Below are 19,318 nucleotides of genomic sequence, written 5' to 3'. Positions count from 1 at the left end.
CAGGAGTTAACTAGGATGTGCAAAGGCTCAGTGGTAAGAGGGGCTAAACGGCCACTGTAGCTGGATCAGAAAGAGGTGGAAAAGGTGTAAGATGAGGGTGGCGTAGGCAGGAAGAGGCCAAACTCTGAGAGATCTGGACATAATGTTAGGATAGTCTGTCTTTATCTTCAGAGCAATGGGAGCCACTGAGGCACTGTAAGCGGAGGGATCCCATGAGCAGATCTGCATGTTGAAGAGACTATCCTGGCTGTGAGATAAAGATGAATTTAGAAGGGCCGAGGTAGATATGGACAGATCTGGAAAGAGGGCACTGCAGCAATTCAGCTGAGTTACCACGGTGCCTTGGTTTGGGGTATTGAGAAAAGATAATGAATAAATAAGATACTTAGGTTAAAAAAAAAAATCAGTGGGATTGGTGTCAAATTAGATCAGAAGTGGGGTTAAGGGAATTTTAAGGCTCACTTCTACAAAGTTAACCAAGCACCGTTCATGTCCCAGGGAAATAAATAATTCCTACTGACTTGAGGTCTATGTCCCTAAGTGGTCACTGTCAAGATCTTCAACGTCCAAGCCCCCACCACAAACGGCTACTGAGCACTTGCACTGCGGCAACTGCAAACAAAGATGTGCTACAGCGCAGACGGAATGTCAGAGTCTTAGTATGGAAAAAAGAAAGCAAACTATCTCAATGTTTATACTGATTTCGAGCTGCAGGGGTACTATTCTGGATATAGTAGATTAAATATAATTCTTAAATTAACTTTACTTATTTCTTTTGACTTTGTAAAAAGTTCGTCCAAGGACAAGGCTTCATTTCAGGGCCAAAAATATAATTTTTATACAGAATTTCATTTGCTTTGTTTTGTTCAGGGATGTGAGGAAATGAGTATTTCAGTTTTTATCATTGAAATACAAAAGCCATTTTCTGTCTGTGCCTTCCTTATAAACTAGATTGTTCCTCTTCTTCTGCAGCTAATCTAATGGTTCTACTGAGTGCTCCCCATGGTAAGGGGGGTGGGTAAGAGAAACACGGAACTGTGGAAATGACAAAACTCAGAGATAATTCAGGCGCACCCTCTCTTTTTTAAGTGACAAACTTGAGATGTTCAGACACTGAGTAATTTACCTGAAAAAACACAGGACTAATACTGTCCACACCACTGAAGACAAAAGATATTTTCTCTAACACATATGTTATAGTCAACTTGAAAATACTACAACAAATATACTATACTTTGTTCTCAAAAGAACTGGAAAAAAAATCCGTATTAGAGTACTGAATATCAGTATTCTCAACAGCTTAGTTTTAGGATACAAAATCATTATTTATATTTTTACCCAGTAAGAGTGGAGAAAGCATCGGTTTTTAGAGTCTGAAGGCCAGTTCCAACACTTAGCTGTGTTTTAGGGGCAACTGTCATTCTGTTTTCTCATCAATCAAACTGATACTGTCATACTCAGGGTGTGATAACGACAGGCACATTACACACACATACACATGCAGTGTAATAAACGGCTTGCAGTGGGTAGATGCATAAGAAAACATTAGACTCCTTTAAAAAAAAAAAACAAAAAAAGCCTTCCCTGATTCTCTCTCTTTTCTCCATAATGTCAACACAAAGTCATAAAGTCATAAAATGAAGGTACAAGGGAAAAGATTACGGATGTAAGTGGCAAAACCCAGTAGTTTAGTCCCATTCTTCTATTCAAAAGCTTCGAAACTTGAGTAAGTCATTCAACTTAAGTCTATTCTCCCTTTGGTAAAGTGATGATCCAAATCAACCGAAATGATTCAAGAGTCCTCTCTCTGACTCAACAGTGTGTAGCTGTGAGTGCCACATGAGTTTCTGAGGCCTGAATAATATATAGACAATCTGCATCAAAAGCTTCAAACATTTAAAAATATAATTTGTCATTTCCAAAACTTAATTTGGGGTGCTATAATTCACCGTTTTGTATACTTTAAAGAAAAGTTCTTAAAACTACTCACATCTGGTTGAATGGCTTTAAATACTGGAACATCCATTAGTGTTATCTGACCCTGAAATAAAAAGGAAAAAAAAATTACACTTCTTAAATAAATGTGACATATATTTAAAATTATATTCTGTACTGAAATCTATTGAGTACTGAAATCTTTACTAGAAAAAAAAAGTTCCAGTTTTATAAGGGCTTATGAAAATTTAGCCCTTATACCATTAAATATAACTATTCTTAATTATCTCACGCCTATTCACAATTTCTTGTGAGATAAATGAGGTAAAGTTAGACAATAAAATTTTTTTAGGAGTTCCCGTCATGGTGCAGTGGATAATGAATCTGACTAGGAACCATGAGGTTGCGGGTTCGATCCCTGGCCTCGCTCAGTGGGTTAAGGCTCTGGCGTTGCCGTGAGCTGTGGTGTAGGTCGCAGACGCGGCTCGGATCCAGCATTGCTGTGGCTCTGGCGTAGGCTGGCAGCTGCAGCTCCAATTCGACCCCTAGCCTGGGAACCTCTATATGCCGTGGGAGCGGCCATAGAAAAGGCAAAAAGACAAAAAAATTAAAAATAAATAAATAATCTAATAAAAAAATAAAATATATTTTTTTAAATTAGGACACGGTCATACATTCAATCAAAAGTTTAAAAAATGGGATCTACAGTGTTGCTGTTGTGACTATTACACATATTTCCTCAAATGGTAATATAAAATCTGAGATTTTGTAATAAAAAGGTATCCTTCCCAATTTATAAAAACTAATGATTCTACACTAGTGGTAACTCATACTGAAGGCCTTCACATAGCTGTGGACCAATCTCACTTGCAGCTACAGAAATCTAGCAACACACCAAAGAATAATATCATCAAACACAGTTCATTCCCGGAACGCAAAAGTGGTTCAATACCAGGAAAGTAACATATTCTGCTAACAAGTTACAGGAGAAAGATAACATAAGTAATGAACACTTTTATGAGTTAAGAATTAAAGGTTTTTCTAGGTATCCTTCATGGTACTGCAATAATGCTTTCAACTTCAATTTTGTAATTTATGAAAAAGTAAAAATACTTCTTACTTATGTCAATAAAGTACATTTGGCTTGAGGAGGTGGTGTAAGTAGGGACAAAAGCAATTTCCATAAAGGTAAATACTATTTCCTAGCAAGTTGAAAGTGTAACTTATGAAGCTGCTCTAAAAATACCTACAGATTTCTTACCTTCTTCATTTTATCCCTCTGCTTGCTCCATCATTGTGCTACTCTCTCTCAGTCCCACGTCCAGTTTTGTTTTGTTTTTAACATCTCCTCTGCTGGGCCTACAAATCCCAACTCAACTGCACCAACATATAAATTATGTGCAAAAATTGGAGAAGTGCAATGGGAGGCTTACCGCATATTCCTCTGGTGTAACTTTAAGAACATCAAATACCACAGCATCAAAACTTTTCTTCAATTCAGAACCTCTGTCACTTAATGATTCAGAACTGCTACTTTTCTGTTAAAGTGAAAGGAAATGCAGCCATTTAAAAACTATCTTGCAGTCAGTGTCATGGAAACTAGGCTTGCTTTAAAAACCAAGGGAGCTAGGAAGAGTGAGCCAACAAATGCTGTACCAAAGCTGGGCAGAACACACTGCTTAGTTCAAAGAGCACTAGAAAAAGGGTTGGGCAAACCGAAATCTAACATAAAGTTTTTAGGTTCGTGAGTTGATTTCCTATCTGCCTGATTCCTCATTTTGACATCCCATCACTTCCAGGGAAATAAAAGATTTTAACAAGTCCGGCGATTTTCAAGATTTTCAAACGGGGTAAAAGAAGTTAGGGGAGATGGATATATCCATTTATAATTTTTAAAACCATTTTTTATTAACAAGGCATTATTTTATTTTCGTAACATGAACTGCAAGAAAACATTCAGGATAACCCAGTCTTAATTTCTTAAGTGAACATTTGTGATAGTACCATCGATACTGTTCTTTCTATTATATTACAAATTTAAGCGTTTTCTGCTTTAAAGTTACTCCTTTAAGTTTGAATTTGCTGTTGACATACGTAAAATTATGACTGGCTTACAGTATGTTGACAATGTTATTTTATGTTCTAAGACTAATAAAGAAATTTACTCATGTTAAGCATTCAAATAGACTCCAGTTAGGAGTTCCCATTGTGGCTCAGCGGTTAACGGATCTGACTAGGAACCCGACTAGAAAAGGCAAAAAGACAAAAACAAAACAAATAGACTCCAGTTAAATAAGCAGTATATACTAATCCAGTAACTACCAAATAAGAAATACATTTTGTCAAGTAAATACATTCATTTTAAACATACCTTGGTCATTTTCTCCAAGTTTTTAACTCATGTAAGACAAATCACCGTATCATAACGGCCAGTTTTACTGCTTATCAAAGTGAGTAATTATCTATCTTTTTTTCCTTCTTACAAGCCATTAGTAGAGGCTTTAAAAAATTATGAGTGATGCGCTTCTGCTTCCCCACCACCAATAAGGAAGCTGGTAATGACAAGAAGCCAAACAGTACTGCAGCACAAGTACTTACTGTATACTAAGAGCACAGGAGTAATTCTTTACTCACAAGATTAAAAACTACTGATACTTCTAAATGTCTGAAAAAAGTTCACCACAACTCTGTGAACTTAAGCCCAGGTTAAGTCTAAAAGTAGAGACAGAAAAAGTCAATCACCTGTCAAGTACTTCATCTATTCTGTAAGGCTATCACATTTATGAGAAATATGCGTTTTGCTATGTTAACGGATCTATGTTTATGTATTTTATTTTCTTGCTACAGTAAGGAGGACGATTTAAAAGACAAACTTCCTCCTCTTTACTTCTCATATACTTTATATACTATGCTGAGGCCTGATATAATACATCCACTTTCCTACAAGTAACAGAATTTTTCTTTTTTTTTTTTTTTTTTTTTTTTTTTGGTCTTTTTAGGGCCGCGCCCACAGCATATGGAGGTTCCCAGGCCAGGGGTCTAATCAGAGCTATAGCTGCCAACCTGCACCACAGTCACAGCAATGCCCGATCTGACCCGCATCTGCGATTTACACCACATCTCACGGCAACACTGGATGCTTAACCCATTGAGCGAGGCCAGAGATCAAACCCATAACCTCATGGTTCCTAGTCGGATTCGTTTCCTCTGAGCCATGTCGGGAACTCCCTCAACAGGATTTTTTATACAGGTGAAATGATCTATCTTATTTAACAAATAATTGTGTACTGTTTCCTGTAATACCAGCTCACATGTTTCAAGATATATTATCACAAATACACTATAAACATATATATTCAACATTGTCAACAAATATGGTTATAAATATACCAAGTAAATGTACCAGGTACAACAGACACATGTAAAAAACAAACATATAATATAATCCTTATTAAAGAGGAAGAAAAGCTATGTATAAATTTATAGAAAAATATTAAAAATGGGTTTCTTAAAAGTGACAGTTTCAAAAATAGGTAAGCTCCTCTGTTTAGCGGATCAGGAAAAAAACTTTCCTAAAAGTAGAACATTTGAAATAGAAAAAGCTAAAGTTCTATATAAACATCAGCAATGTGTATACTTTCATGAGAATGTAAATTTCAAGTAGAGGCTTAGTAGCAATTAAATCCATTATAAAGAAAATTTAGGCCATTTTGAGGAAAGTCTTGAATGCAGGGCCAAAAGTCATATGTATGTGATTGGGAGGCAATGAGGAACCAGGGACAGTGTGGGAATACAATTAAGGCCAATGGCTGTATTTTAAGATGTTAAAGTCAAATGGACCAAAACCAACAGAAAGTAGAAGTGTAAAACCAAAATAAAAGGCGACTACAATAATCCAAACCAGAAATAATAAACGACCAAGCTAAGAGGGAACTAGTAGAAACAAGGAGAAAAGGGCAGTAATCCCAGAGAGAAGGCGTGGGGGACAGGCACTAGGCCGGCTGCCAGGAATCTCCACTGCGTGGGAGCCATGCCCCTGTGGCCCCTGTGTAATCCTCCCCCGTGAGTGTGGGCAGGACCTGAGACAGCACACCCATGACTCCACTGCAGAGGACTGTAACTTCTGTTGTGCAAGCAGATGGCCTCTCCCTGCTGTGGCGTGACAAAGGTCATGGTGGGCAAAGGGGAAGCAGGTTAATGACAAATCTACAGATCTTAGATGCTCGGGAAATGGTGATGCTACGAAGAGAAGTCAGAGAAGGAGGGAGGGATATTTCCTTTACAGGTGGTATAGCAGACCCGAAATAAGTAAATTTATTTTGTTCATGCTGTAAGTGAAATGTTTGGTCCATCAGAAATGCTTAATAAAATCTGTTAAGGGAAGCCAGAGCTAGAGCTAAAAATATGGAAATCCTACATGAGAAAAATAATTGAGACTACGAACTGAGAATATTTTCAGTGATAGCAAAGGCCCAAGTAACTAACTGGTTTGGGCAAAATGGAGATGAAGTCATGAAGGAACTGTGAAGTCAAGGTTTAAAGTGTCATAAACACTGATTCTCATCCTCTACGGTAAGAGGAAAATAAAGGAGAAATATAGAAGCTAAATGCTAAAGTTACCAAGGAAAGTAGGCTAGCACCCAAGATTCAAAGACAGAGGGAAAAAAAAGGGGGTGGGCAGAAGTAAAATCGCAGTTCACTAAGCAGAGAGGTGAGCCTCTCGTTCACTCTCCACCTCCCTCTTTAACACTCTGAGCCCAACCCCAGAGCAGCCCTTCCAACATTCCAGCCTCAGGAGTCTTTGCGGTCCTTCAACGGGCGTGGAATCGGGGATCTGACAGTGCCAAGACTGCATCATTCCAAATAAAACCAATCTTTCTCTGCCATTTGTACCACTGCCCTCAGGGCTCATGTGATGTAAAATCACCTTAAAAAGAAATTTTATGCATCCTTTAAAACGAAATGCAAGAAAGGGTTGAAGTAATTACTATTTGTCAAGTATGTTACGCAGATAAGGATTAACACCTAAAATGTACGATGAACACGTGGTACAATTAAAATAGTTTTCTTTTTGCAACTAAAGGATCTGCAGACCTTTTTCTCTCCAGTTCTGATTCAAACCTGTGACCAATCATAATGCTAAAAAAATTAGACTGCCAGGTCAGAAACTTCACAACTCAACTCACATGTCTCACCTCAGAAGCAGCAGCAGCAATATTAACACTGCTTGCCTGCCCGTTCATTAGGTCCATGCTTCCCACAACATCAGTCCCTGAGGCCACCTAACAGCAACACAGGACTGACTGCTTCACATCCAAGGCCACAAGTACATTCTCATTCCTGCAAAAAAATACACAGAAAACGTTAACTGTGCGTCTTACTGGACGTTTAAGAAAACAAATCCATGCCTATCACCATGCCAAGAAATAAAACACTTCAATTTTACTAAACTCTTTTTTATTTCAGTTAAATCACTAAATCCAGCAATTCTATTATGCTTTTTTCATAATGATCAGAACCACCAAATGGCCAGAGTTCAATACATGTTACTGTTATGTTCTTTATCAGCAAAGCACAAGTATAATTTTGTATTTATTGTGAGAAAAATTCAAAAACTTTTTTAGTTTTGAGAAAATAAAAAGTGTAAAAAAAAAAAAAAGGTGACAAAGTAACATATGGCCTAACAAAATAAATTTTTAGAGAGCTAAATGACATCCAAAAATCAACCACACCAGATAAGTCTTAGCATTGCTGATGATCTAGGTTACAAAGATATCATAAATAATTAAAAATAAATTATTCTGGAATGTTATAAAAATACTTCAAGACATGATGCATCTACTTACATAGGGCTTTAAAGTTTACTGAGTATCTTCAATCCATTATCTCACTGACCTTCACAACTACTAATCAGACTAATGTAGGAAGATACCTTACTCATATGACACAAACACAGCCTCTAAAGACACAGGCTGGTAAATGAGGGGTCAAGAATAAAACTCAAGCCACCTAAAATTCTAGTCAAACAGTCTTTCCACACCACCATGTTTTTTTCACTTTACTGGAAGTCAGAATGTTTACTTGAGGTTCTTTCTAATCCTTTTCCACAAAGAGCTGGCTGTATACCACTGTGGTGGTAACTTCATCTGTCTAGGAGGGAATTTCTTCCTCTCTACAAAATGACAGGAATAAACAGACTTTAAGGCCCCTTTCAACTTTAAATTCATATAGTTTTCATTAACCTTGCCTGGTGTTCTAGTGGTTAGGATCAGGCTCTCTCATAAAGAAAAGAAAAGTGTCTATAAATGATTTAAAACTAGATCCACTTCTTAAGTATAACTGACTTACATTATTATATCAGTTTCGTATGTACAACACAGCAGTTTGATATTTTTACACATTATAAAATGACCACTACAGTAGTCTGGTTATTGTCATCATAGTTATTACATTATTGACTCTATTCTCCATGCGGTACATTACAAAACCATGCACACTTTAAACACAATCATAATACTCTTGAAATGCTAAGTCTCCTCTCTTGGGAGAAGCAACATAGGACAGTGATTTAGAAACACAAACTCTAGAACAAAACTGCCTAAGTCTGAAGACAGCAAATTAACGTTTCTGTGTTCAGTTTCCTCACCTATAAAAGAGACAGTGATTCTAAGTATCTACTTCACAGAGCTGTGCGGAGGAGAAATTAACATATGCAAAACATCTAAAACAGTGCTGACACACGGTAAAAGCGCTATTATAATGACCCACACTTTTTCTAATATCTACTTATTCCACACAAAGATTAAATTCAAGAGAGTTTTCTAATTAAAGACAAAGACCTTAGAAACACACTTCTGGCAAAATACATCTTCGTGGACATCCCAAAATCCTGATTGTAAAACCATGAATGAGAATGCCTAAAATCTGTTTCCCAAATATAGCAAAATATGTCGCTGGTTTTCAATTGTCTAAAGATTATTACTAATACTAGCAGTCTTCAGTCACACCTTAAATTTATTTTCATTTCTTCAGATAGGATATATAGATTATAGATTGCTACACAATCCTAATAGCAAAACATTGTGCTAAAATTTTAAAAATGAGAAATACATTAGAAATAATGATCAAAAAAATTTAGAAAAACAATGTGAAAATGAACAGACCCCAGGAATACTTTAGCTTCCTCCAATCTACAGTATTTAATTTTATAAGCTTCATTTATCCTTATTAAGAATCTTATTAAGAATCACTTATATTTACACTGCTATACAAATCGATTTGATAATCCAAAGTCTCTCTGAAGTTAACACTCAGTGTGCATGAAATGTTTTCAAATAATTTCATTTCATTCTACATTTTCTGCAAGATTAATTTAGATATGAATTCATGAATCAAGAGTGCCCCCTAGTGTTAAAAATTCATCAAATTAAGAGAAATGCTCCCTTAGTCTAATTTATATACCAAACATGTAAACTTTATAGCTAATATTACTGAAAACAAAGTAATATACCAGCAGTAAACACTGACAGATCTGTAAACTATTAACAGTAAAGAATCAAGTTTTCTCTGCCTGCCTTTCATTAAAATATCATTCAAACATTCCATGAAAACTAAGGTCACATTAAAATCTGTCACATGTTAAAAAAAAAAAAAGAAGAAAATAAAATAATACACCTACAGCAAAGTGTAACAAAAATCTTATCTGAAATCACTTACAAATCAATAGTATTCAATACTGTTTAAGTACAACAAAGCCTCATATGATTATCATAAAAACACTGCAAGTCCTAAGAAACATACATGGGCTTTTTTACAGTATGTGCCTCAAGATGTTTCTGTGCTTTGCACACACAAAAAAGTCCAGATCAGATAAGACAGATATATGCTTTAATACTATTTACTGCTCCTAGTGCTATGTACCAACAGCACAGTCATTCACAATAAACACCAACATCACAGCTTAAATTATTTCCTACTATTATCTTCTGAAACGTCTAAAGAAAGTTAACCTATCCTTTAAAAGGGTTAAATCCCCAAAGAGGCATAGTACTTCAATATAATTCCCAAACACAGATACTGTTTCTTTCCAAGCAATATAATCCCCAAATAGGAAATCTGAAATGTGCAGATTTAGTTGCTTGCTTGAGGTCACACAACTAGATATTAGACTGCAGGCACAATCACTCAGGCTCCCAACTCCCCATTTTCTCAGCTATATTCCCACTAAGAAACCAGTGCTTTTTAAAAAAATGAACAAGGGGGTAAAGTTATTGAAGTGATAACTTCTTACTAATTGACCTCATTTCATACACCAGTTACATACGCTTTTCTAAAATAATTTACACTATCATCATCTGGAATATTATGCTAAAGATATTTAAGAGTTTTACACAAAAAACTCTAGAAGAGTTAAGCAATTATAAGGAAAATGGTAGTGAAATGCAATAAATTAGTGCAATTTCTTCAGAAACATTCAGATAACACAGAATTAATATGCTTATACACACTGGCTTAAAATCTCAGTACCAAAAATTCATCTTATTAAAACTCTGGAGAAAAATAAAAAGATACATAGATAAAGGCTAGTCAATCACGCAGTATTTATAACAGTTAAAAATCAGAAGCAGCTTTAATGCCCTTGTATAAAACCACATTAAAAAATTCAAATGGACAATTATAAGTGAAAAACGTGAAAATAGGTTCAACAACAGAAACTAAATTATAATCTTATACATTTCATGAGGAAAAAACTAATAGGGTAAAATTAAAACATCATAATTGCAACCCAGTATTTTAAAGTTGTTATAGTGCTTGCTCTCCTTTAAATTTTACTTTTAAATAAATATTAAAGACATATTTTATATAACACTCACGTAGGGCCCAAAGATTTAAATGGCCTTATCATAGCTCTTTTAGCACATCTAACAGCTAAACTTGCACAGCCTTCTTTATTTTTTATCTAAGAAAATTAGAGATTAGTCCCAAATTCAGCAATACTTTGCATAATTACAGCCATCAAAATGCTAATGAGTAACAACAAAAAAAGACTTTTGTCTTTGACATAACTGATATTGAACTATTTTGACAAAAGTTTAATAAAGCATGTGGTTGCTTCTTAAAACTATGTCTGGGGAGTTCCCGTTGTGGCACAGCAGAAACAGAATCTGACTAGGAACCAAGAGGTTGCAGGTTTGATCCCAGGCCTTGCTCAGAGGGTTAGGATCCGGCGTTGCCATGAGCTGTGGTGTAGGCCTGCAGCAACAGCTCCAATTCGAACCCCAGCCTGAGAACCTCAATATGCCCAGGGTGCAGCCCTAAGACGACAAAAGACAAAACAAACAAACGAACAAAAAAAAAAAAACCCCATGTCTGTTGTTATAGCACTAATTCACCAGAAGTTAAGCATGAGATTAACATAACTAAAGAGAGAATTTGTGAAGTAGAGTAGAGCAATGAAATTAATGCAAAAATTCTAGACAGGAGTTCCTGTTGTGGTGCAGTGGGTAAAGAATCTGACTTTAGTGGGTTGGGTAACTGCAGAGGTACAGGTTTGATCCCTGGCCTGGTGCACTGTGGGTTAAAGAATCCAACACAGCCATAGTGGTGATACAGGCTGCAGCTGTAGCTTGGATTCAATCCTTGACTCAGGGGGTGCAGTCACCAAAAAAAAAAAAAAAAAAAACAATGACAAGGCTTAATGATACATAAAATGTGGAGAGAAATTAAAAGAAATGAAAAATAGAATAATAAGATCTAACACGTCTAAGAGAAGTTCCAGAGGACGAGAGATAATGAAAGGCAACATTTATAAAGAGATGTTGGCTGAGAAGTTTCCAGGACACATGAAAGACATATATCTTCATATTCAGGAATCACAAGCCCTGAATGGGATAAATAAATAAAAAGAATCATATTTTATATACATAATTTTAAACTGGAGAGTATTTGTTTAAAAAGCAAGTGTGGGCAAGGCATTTTATTTACAAAGGAACAAAATTAAATGGAAAGCTTCTCCACAGTACAAAAGACGCTAAAAAAAAAAAAAGAAGTATTTTTATGTATTTATTTTTAATTGATTTTTTGTCTTTTTGTCTTTTTTTTAGGGCCACACCTGCAGCATATGGAGGTTCCCAGGCTAGGGGTCAAATTGGAACTGTAGCCACTGGCTATGACACAGCCACAGCAATGCAGGATCCAAGCCACGTCTTCGACCTACACACAGCTCAGGGCAATGCCAGATCCTTAACCTACTGAGCAAGGCCAGGGATCGAACCAGGGTCCTCATGGATGCTAGTGGGGTTCATTAACTGCTGAGCCATGACAGAAACTCCATATTTCTAAAGCGCTAATAGAAAATAACTGTCAACTTAAAATTCCATACCCAGCTAAATTTTCATCCAAGAGAAGGCAAAAATAAAGATATTTTTAGACAAAGAAAGAACTGACCACAAAATCAGTCCATATGGCAAGTCCAAATGTTGTAGGTATGTGAAATACTAATTTATCTCAAAGTAGAAAAATATGTCCTAGTTTCTGTTTAATTTTGTATTGAATGAAAGTTAAAGTCAGTAGAAATACATATGCTAACCATGACTGTTACAATGATTAATGTTTTGGACTATTGTTGAAGTGTTTAGAAATTTAAAATTAACCTCTATTTAATAACTTTGTAAAAAATAAACAGCTTTTATGTAAAAAAGAAAAATTCTTCTTTTATAGAAAATTCTATCATTTGGTTTATACATTGAAATACACAAAACAGTATAATAAACAAAAGCTAACACTTAGGATGTTTATTATCCCTGCTTTAAGCACTTTTTCATTACAAATTCACTCAATCATCAAAACAAACCCTATGAAATTATTACATTATATCCCCATTTTTAGAGAAAAGCGGAGAGGTAACTTGCCCGAGCTTACACAGTAGGGACAGGCAGGACAAAAAGGAGGACAGATGGACAGAAGAACCAAAGACAGGAATGACGGATCCACTGATGGATAGACAGAAGAAAACTGAGACAGAGGCGGGGAGGTGGGAAAGAAAAGGGAAGGGAGGAAGGGTGGAGGTGAGGAGAGGAGGGGGAGACAAAATGAGGGAAGGAGGGAACCAGAAAAGAGAATCTAAAAGGCTGCTCTTCCTCTGAGCAGGTTTATAATACGGCCAGAGGGGAAAGGGCAGAGATGAGAGCGGCAGAGAATGCTACAACTTGTTACACTATGATTCAGCCTCAAGGATGACCTGATTTCTACAGGACGAAATGATGTTTAGGTTTATAAAGAAAGACAGCTTGAAGGATAAGAAGAAAAGCGAAGTAAAACACCATCAACGAGGGTGCAAATTTAAAAGTAAAGGAGGCCCAGAGAGAAGGTCTGACAAGGACCACTCACCTGCTTCGCAGGGAAGGCCTTGCTGATGAGCTCTGGGAAGGTTCCAAGAAGTGACAGGACCGACACTGTGGACGGTCTCAACTGTCAAATGGGGAATTTAGACTGGAGGGGACAGGGACGAGGAACCATTAAAGGTTTCTGACGAGGGAAATGACCTTAGGAAACTAAAACCAGAATTTCCAAGATTACCATGCCAGGGGTATGCCACCAGGCTTTCAGGAAGGTGAGCAGTGAACAACATGCTCTCGCCTTTTGCCAAAAATAGCACAGCACCTAAAGAGATGTGCAGGCCCCTTTCCCGCCCAAGCTTCTGCAACCTCTGCTCTCCAGGACCCTCTCCTAGTTTTCTGGGTGTATTAAATTCTCATGATTCCATTCGATTAATTTCTATGACCTTCACCCCCCATACTGGTTGCTACATCGACAATCCTAAAGCCATGAAAGTGGCACTTTCAGATGACACTGAAAAGCAGAAACTTAAGGACTTCCCTGGGGGCTCAGTGAGTTAAGAATCCAGCACTGTCACTTCTGTGGCTCTCATTACTTACGGGGCGTGGGTTCAATCCCTGGCCCAAAAACATCCGCATGCTTTGGGCATGGCCAAAAAAAGGTAAAAATTTAACAAAATTCATATTAATTTGTGAATTCTGATCCCACTCACCCCAAGGGACAGTAAAAGCACTTCAATGGGAAAAGCATGATGTATGGAATACTAATTCTAGGATTTTAACCAGGTATGTTATGCCGGGTAAATTATTTAATCTCTATACTTTGATTTCTTTCATAAATAAGGGACAATAAAATGTACCTCAGAGAGATTTTGTAAGAATTAAATGAAATCACGTTTTAAAAATTCAAGGCATCCAGAAATGGTACAGTGTAATACCAAGAACACGAATTTCGGAACTGGAAAGCCCTGGGTTCAAATTCTGATTTGGGCACTACCAGCCAGGTCTAAGGCCTTGGGCCAGGAATTCTGCTAATATTTAGGCAGAGGCTCAAAAATCCATTTACCAGTGATGAGGCTTAAAAAAAATAAAAAAAAAAAAGAGGCAAACCTCAATCTTTCTTCTCAATCCCAAAAGTATGTGAAAATTAAAATATAATCATATAAAATAATGAAATACAAAAAGTAAACTATTCCTCTAAATGAAGCATTTTGAAAGCATATTTTAAGACAAGTGCATGGAAAAATAAATTTACTAAACATTTAATAATGTTTTTGCTTAAATATTCACTTAGAAAAGTTCTAAATGTTTGTAAACATGTTAACTAATAATAACTGTATCTTTCAGGACAATAAGGAGTTAATTTATAAATAGTTGCAATACTAAATCACTGCATTTAATGATGACAAGTCCCTTAAGAGAAACACCACTTTGCACGGTGATCAACTAATTTCTAAGTATAAATTAAACATAAAGGTTAAAAATTATTTTATGAATTTATTCAAAAGTACACAACTTAAAATTATTCCATATCCTAGTAGTATAGAATAAGTGATAAAAAAAATTTCTAAGCTAGGTTTACTTAATCCGTTTTTTTTTTTTTTTTTTTTTTTTTTTAAGGACCGCACCTGCGGTACATGGAAGCTCCCAGGCTAAGGGTCGAATTGGAGCCACAGCAATGCAAGGTCCAAGCCATGTCCGTGACCCACACCACAGCACATGGCAATGCTGGATCCCCAACCCACTGGGCAAGGCCAGGGATTGAACTCACATCCTCATGTATTCTAGTCATTAACCACTGAGCCACGATGAGAACTCCTTACTTAATTCTTAATCAAAGGACAGCAGGCATTTTTCAAAAAAACAGCAATTCACATGGATAAGAATATCCTGAAACTCTAAAGGAAAGAAAAGACAGTCTGGAGAAACTTCAATCACTGTAAGCCAACCACAATGACAGGTTGAGCAATTTCACATACCACCCAGTTGGAAAAAAAAAAAAAAAAAAAAAAAAGGATAATGTCTAAACTAATCTATATATTTGGAAGTCTCATGTCAAAAGAATTTAATAAGTTCTTTCCCAGCAAGACTGTTTATTAGATCACTTACCAAATTATTGTTTAAACTTAAATACCTCTTCCAGACACACATTTTATTTATAAATGTTTTAGGTACATATTTAAGATGTGTGAGAAAGATGATTTACAAAACAAAGTAAGCTGAGATCTTAAGTTGGAAGGAAAAAGATAAGGAAAACAGAAAACTGTTTCACTTACCACACTGCTACTTTAATACCCTACCTAAAGGAGAATGCATGTATTAAAGTCAATGAAGAAGAAACTGGTCCATTAAAAACCATCCCATCTATAAAATAGCAGACATTATTTCTCAAAGTATAAAGAAAAGCTTAAAAATAATAAAGTTGGAGATGCCATCATGGCTCAGTGGAAACGCATCTGACCAGTAACCATGAGGTTGTGGGTTCGATCCCTGGCCTTGGTGCTCAGTGAGTTGAGAGTCCAGTGTTGCCATGAGCTGTGGTGTGGGGGTTGCAGACGTGGCTTGGATCTGACATTGCTGTGGCTATGGTGTAGGCTGATTAAACCCCTAGCCTGGGAACGTCCATGTGCCATGGGTGCAGCTCTAAAAAGTGCGCACACACACACACACACACACACACTCCGAAGTTAAAGAATGCGCTTGTGTTAAACTGTTTTACCTAAGTCAATGAAGAGATTAACACCTACAGATAAAATTTTGTTGTATTTGCACCAAAGTGTAGATGTAATAGGACAAACTATAAACTATCCTGTATTTACACAGAAAGCTTACATTTCCATGTACCTAAATGGCTTGAAACTATCTTTCAAACAACTAGATGGTAAAGGGGGGGAATTTAGTAAAAAGGTCCTTAAAGGGTATATTCTATCTCCAGCATAGAAAGTTCACTAAAGACAATCTGCCAAGTGATTCCAATGCATAAGAGCTCTACAATCTTATATATATGACCCGGCCAAAAAAATAAATACAGGTTAACAAGCAGTTCAGATAGCAAAGGAAATTCTAAGCAAAAAAATAAACTGTGCCTCAAGCATTTGTTTTTTGGTGTGTGTATTTGGTTTTGGTGGGGGGGTGTGCGTTTTGGCCAAATGCTCTATTCAGAACACTAACCATAAAAGTTCATTTAACTCATTAGACCACATACTATTTGAAATTAAACAAAACCCCCAATACTGCACAATATTAGCAATTAAAGCATACAAACAATTTAACTGAATCAGGAGAACATTTATATACTTGGCAAAAGTGTGCCACTGAAGGCCTAGGAATGATGAGAGAAAGGAATTTAGCCTGTTACTATCAAGTGGTGGAACAGAAAGCCAGCGTAACTGGGCAGTGTAACTGGGGCAAGACATTGGGACTTCCTGCTGCAGCCAAGACTTCAGGGGAGGCAGTGTCCCCCTTAAGCCTCAAGAGAAAAGGGTCTGAGAAGGAGGGTAATTTAACAGCCCAGACACCCAGGAGATTCTTATACCTGAAAGGTGAGGCTAAACTGTCAGAGAACAATCATAGGCAAAGGATTATACAAAATGGAACACTATGGAGCCACTAAAATACCAATGAAGAATCCTCAGTAATACATAGGGAAATAGTCACAACTTATGGCTAGATCAATAAAGCAATCTTGGAGTTCCCATCATGGCGCAATGGTTAATGAATCCGACTAGGAACCATGAGGTTGCGGGTTCGGTCCCTGCCCTTGCTCAGTGGGTTAAGGATCCGGCGTTGCCATGAGCTGTGGTGTAGGCCACAGAGGCGGCTTGGATCCTGCGTTGCTGTGGCTCTGGCATAGGCTGGCCGCTACAGCTCCGATCAGACCCCTAGCCTGGGAACCTCCATATGCCAAGGGGGCGGCCCAAGAAATGGAAAAAAAAAAAAAAAAAAAAAAAAACAATGTGACAAACAATATTTGAGGTACAATCCTTTTTGGCTGTCATTATCACTGCAGGATAGTATATCAACATACACTAAAATATGGTTATCTTTAGGTTTACAAGTAAATTTTTTCTCAGCTTTGGCTTACCTATATACTTAAAATTTTTCTAAATCCTCAGGGCAGAGCCTCCTTGACTGCCCGCTTGCATCTCTCATAAGCATCCTACCTTAATCAATTTATTTCTTGCCTAAACAAACAAACAAACAAACAAACATAGGATTTTCCCATAACAGCTTCAAGAAGGAAAATAGCTAACTATACTATGGATGACAAAATTACCATCACCAACAAGGAGCAGACATTGTGTGGCTCTGATGAGACACTTTGGAAAGGACATGGTATCATTTCACAACAAGTCGAGCTGGGAATTGCATAACCTGAATCTAAGCTCGAGGAAACAGAGAAACCTAAACTGAGGAATATTCTATAAATGCGTCCTTTTAAAAATGCCAGTTACAAGGCACAAAGAAAGGCTATGGAACTCTTAAAATTAAAAGAAATTTAAGAGACATGACAATTACACACCCTGTACTGGAGGGTAGTAAATGCTATAAGAGACACTATTGGGACAATTCACAACACTGGAATATAGATTATAAACCAAAGTATCGTATCAGTTTCCTGAATTTGATAACTATATTGTGGCTATATAAAAGAATAAATTTGTTCTTAAGAAATACAGTTGAAGTAGTAATTAAAAGGGTATGAGGAATGCAAACTAATCTCGAATATTTCAGAAAAACAGCACATATATATGTGCATGAGAGAGAAACGAATAATAAAGCAAATGAGATTAAATCTTAAAAACATGAGTTTGTACAGAGAGTGTACAGGAATTCTCTTTACTACTCTCCTAACGTCCCTTTTAGTTGGAAATTCCTTCAAAATAAAAGTAAGGGGGAACTCTACAGTCCCCCTGAATTACACAAAACCTCGGCTTAAAAAGCTTCAACTTGCAAAATTTCAGAGACCAAGACACAAATCCAATTAAAAGTACAGCTCTTCCCACCAACAGATGGCGCTAGTGGCCACCTGTTTAGTGTCACTTTTGGCCCTTGGCCAAAAAGGTCCCTGTTCTGAACAGCCTTTCGGAACTAAGCTACATAAATCCTCAAATATTTTTCCCTCCTGCTAATACCAAGAATAACACAGATGAATATTATTTAAGAGGTGTAAGGTACTCTGGAGATCTCTACTTGGAGTACACTTCAAATCCCCCGGTCTTCCCTTATTTTAATACTTGCCCCCCCCCCCAATCCAGTGAATGCCCCACCCCTCCACTCCCCATGGAGAATCACTGCTGCAGTAATTTACTATAAAGCCACAGGAAAGCACTGTATCCTTCAAAGTGCAGGACTGAAAAGAAGGGGAGGGAAGGAAAATGGAAGTAAAGAAAAAGACAAGAAGGGGAAGGGAAGCAAGTTTGCCAACCCTCTGTTTTATTCCAATCCCCTGATTTTACAGCACGACAACAATCTAATGGGAGGTGGTGTAATCTAACCAAGCTCACATAATCAGTTAATGGCAGAGGAAGATCTTAAATACAAGTCTTCTGTTTGCTAATCCTTGCTGCTTTCCACACCGCCAAATTACCCTTCCCTTACCAACTCTTTAACTGAATGTTAAAATACAGTGGAAATGTGGTGGCAGGAGAGTGAAATGTCTGGTTTCTCTCTCTCTCTTCACTCCCAATAGAAGTTCATTAGGTGAACACGATGACAAAGAAAATACCATGTACGAAGGCGAGGAACAGCGAAATCCTGTCACTGGCAGTCAAGGAACCGACAACAGCTGAGTACAATATAATTACAGGGCAAAACGTAAAAGAATGATGGCTAGCGTCAGGAACTGAGCCTGGAAGAGTAGGTATAAAGGGCAATGCTTGCCACAGTAAAAAGAAAAGCCTGCACTTTGTCCTGTAGGCAATGAAAAGGCAGAGTCCTTGTATTACTTTATGTGACCTTACAAGTTTCATTCAGGAGAGACACACATGCACACACACAGAGACAGAAAGACATTCTCAATGAATTTTTAAAAATCTCAACAAGTG

At 37.0% G+C, this 19,318-nt stretch overlaps 1 protein-coding gene across 4 annotated transcripts in view; it reads right to left on the bottom strand.

Annotated features, from left to right (window-relative positions):
* RALGPS2 (Ral GEF with PH domain and SH3 binding motif 2) overlaps positions 1-19,318 on the bottom strand; it is a 162,982-nt gene that overhangs the window by 110,834 nt on the left and 32,830 nt on the right. For 3 of the 4 annotated variants that reach the window (XM_021063729.1, XM_021063730.1, XM_021063727.1), the window contains exons 2-4: positions 7,131-7,275; positions 3,369-3,473; positions 1,991-2,041 (exon numbers count right to left, since the gene is read on the bottom strand). In XM_021063729.1, coding sequence (XP_020919388.1) covers positions 1,991-2,041; positions 3,369-3,473; positions 7,131-7,187 — 213 coding nt within the window. In that variant the 5' untranslated portion in view covers positions 7,188-7,275. Of the gene's footprint in view, positions 1-1,990; positions 2,042-3,368; positions 3,474-7,130; positions 7,279-19,318 lie in introns of those variants that run through there. The other variant, XM_021063728.1, reaches the window with a different exon arrangement.

The sequence above is a fragment of the Sus scrofa genome, chromosome 9 (assembly GCF_000003025.6).
Source record: "Sus scrofa isolate TJ Tabasco breed Duroc chromosome 9, Sscrofa11.1, whole genome shotgun sequence".
NCBI lineage: Eukaryota > Metazoa > Chordata > Mammalia > Artiodactyla > Suidae > Sus > Sus scrofa.
Note: the sequence above shows the minus strand (reverse complement) of the source record. Positions and strands in the feature narration are given on the sequence as shown.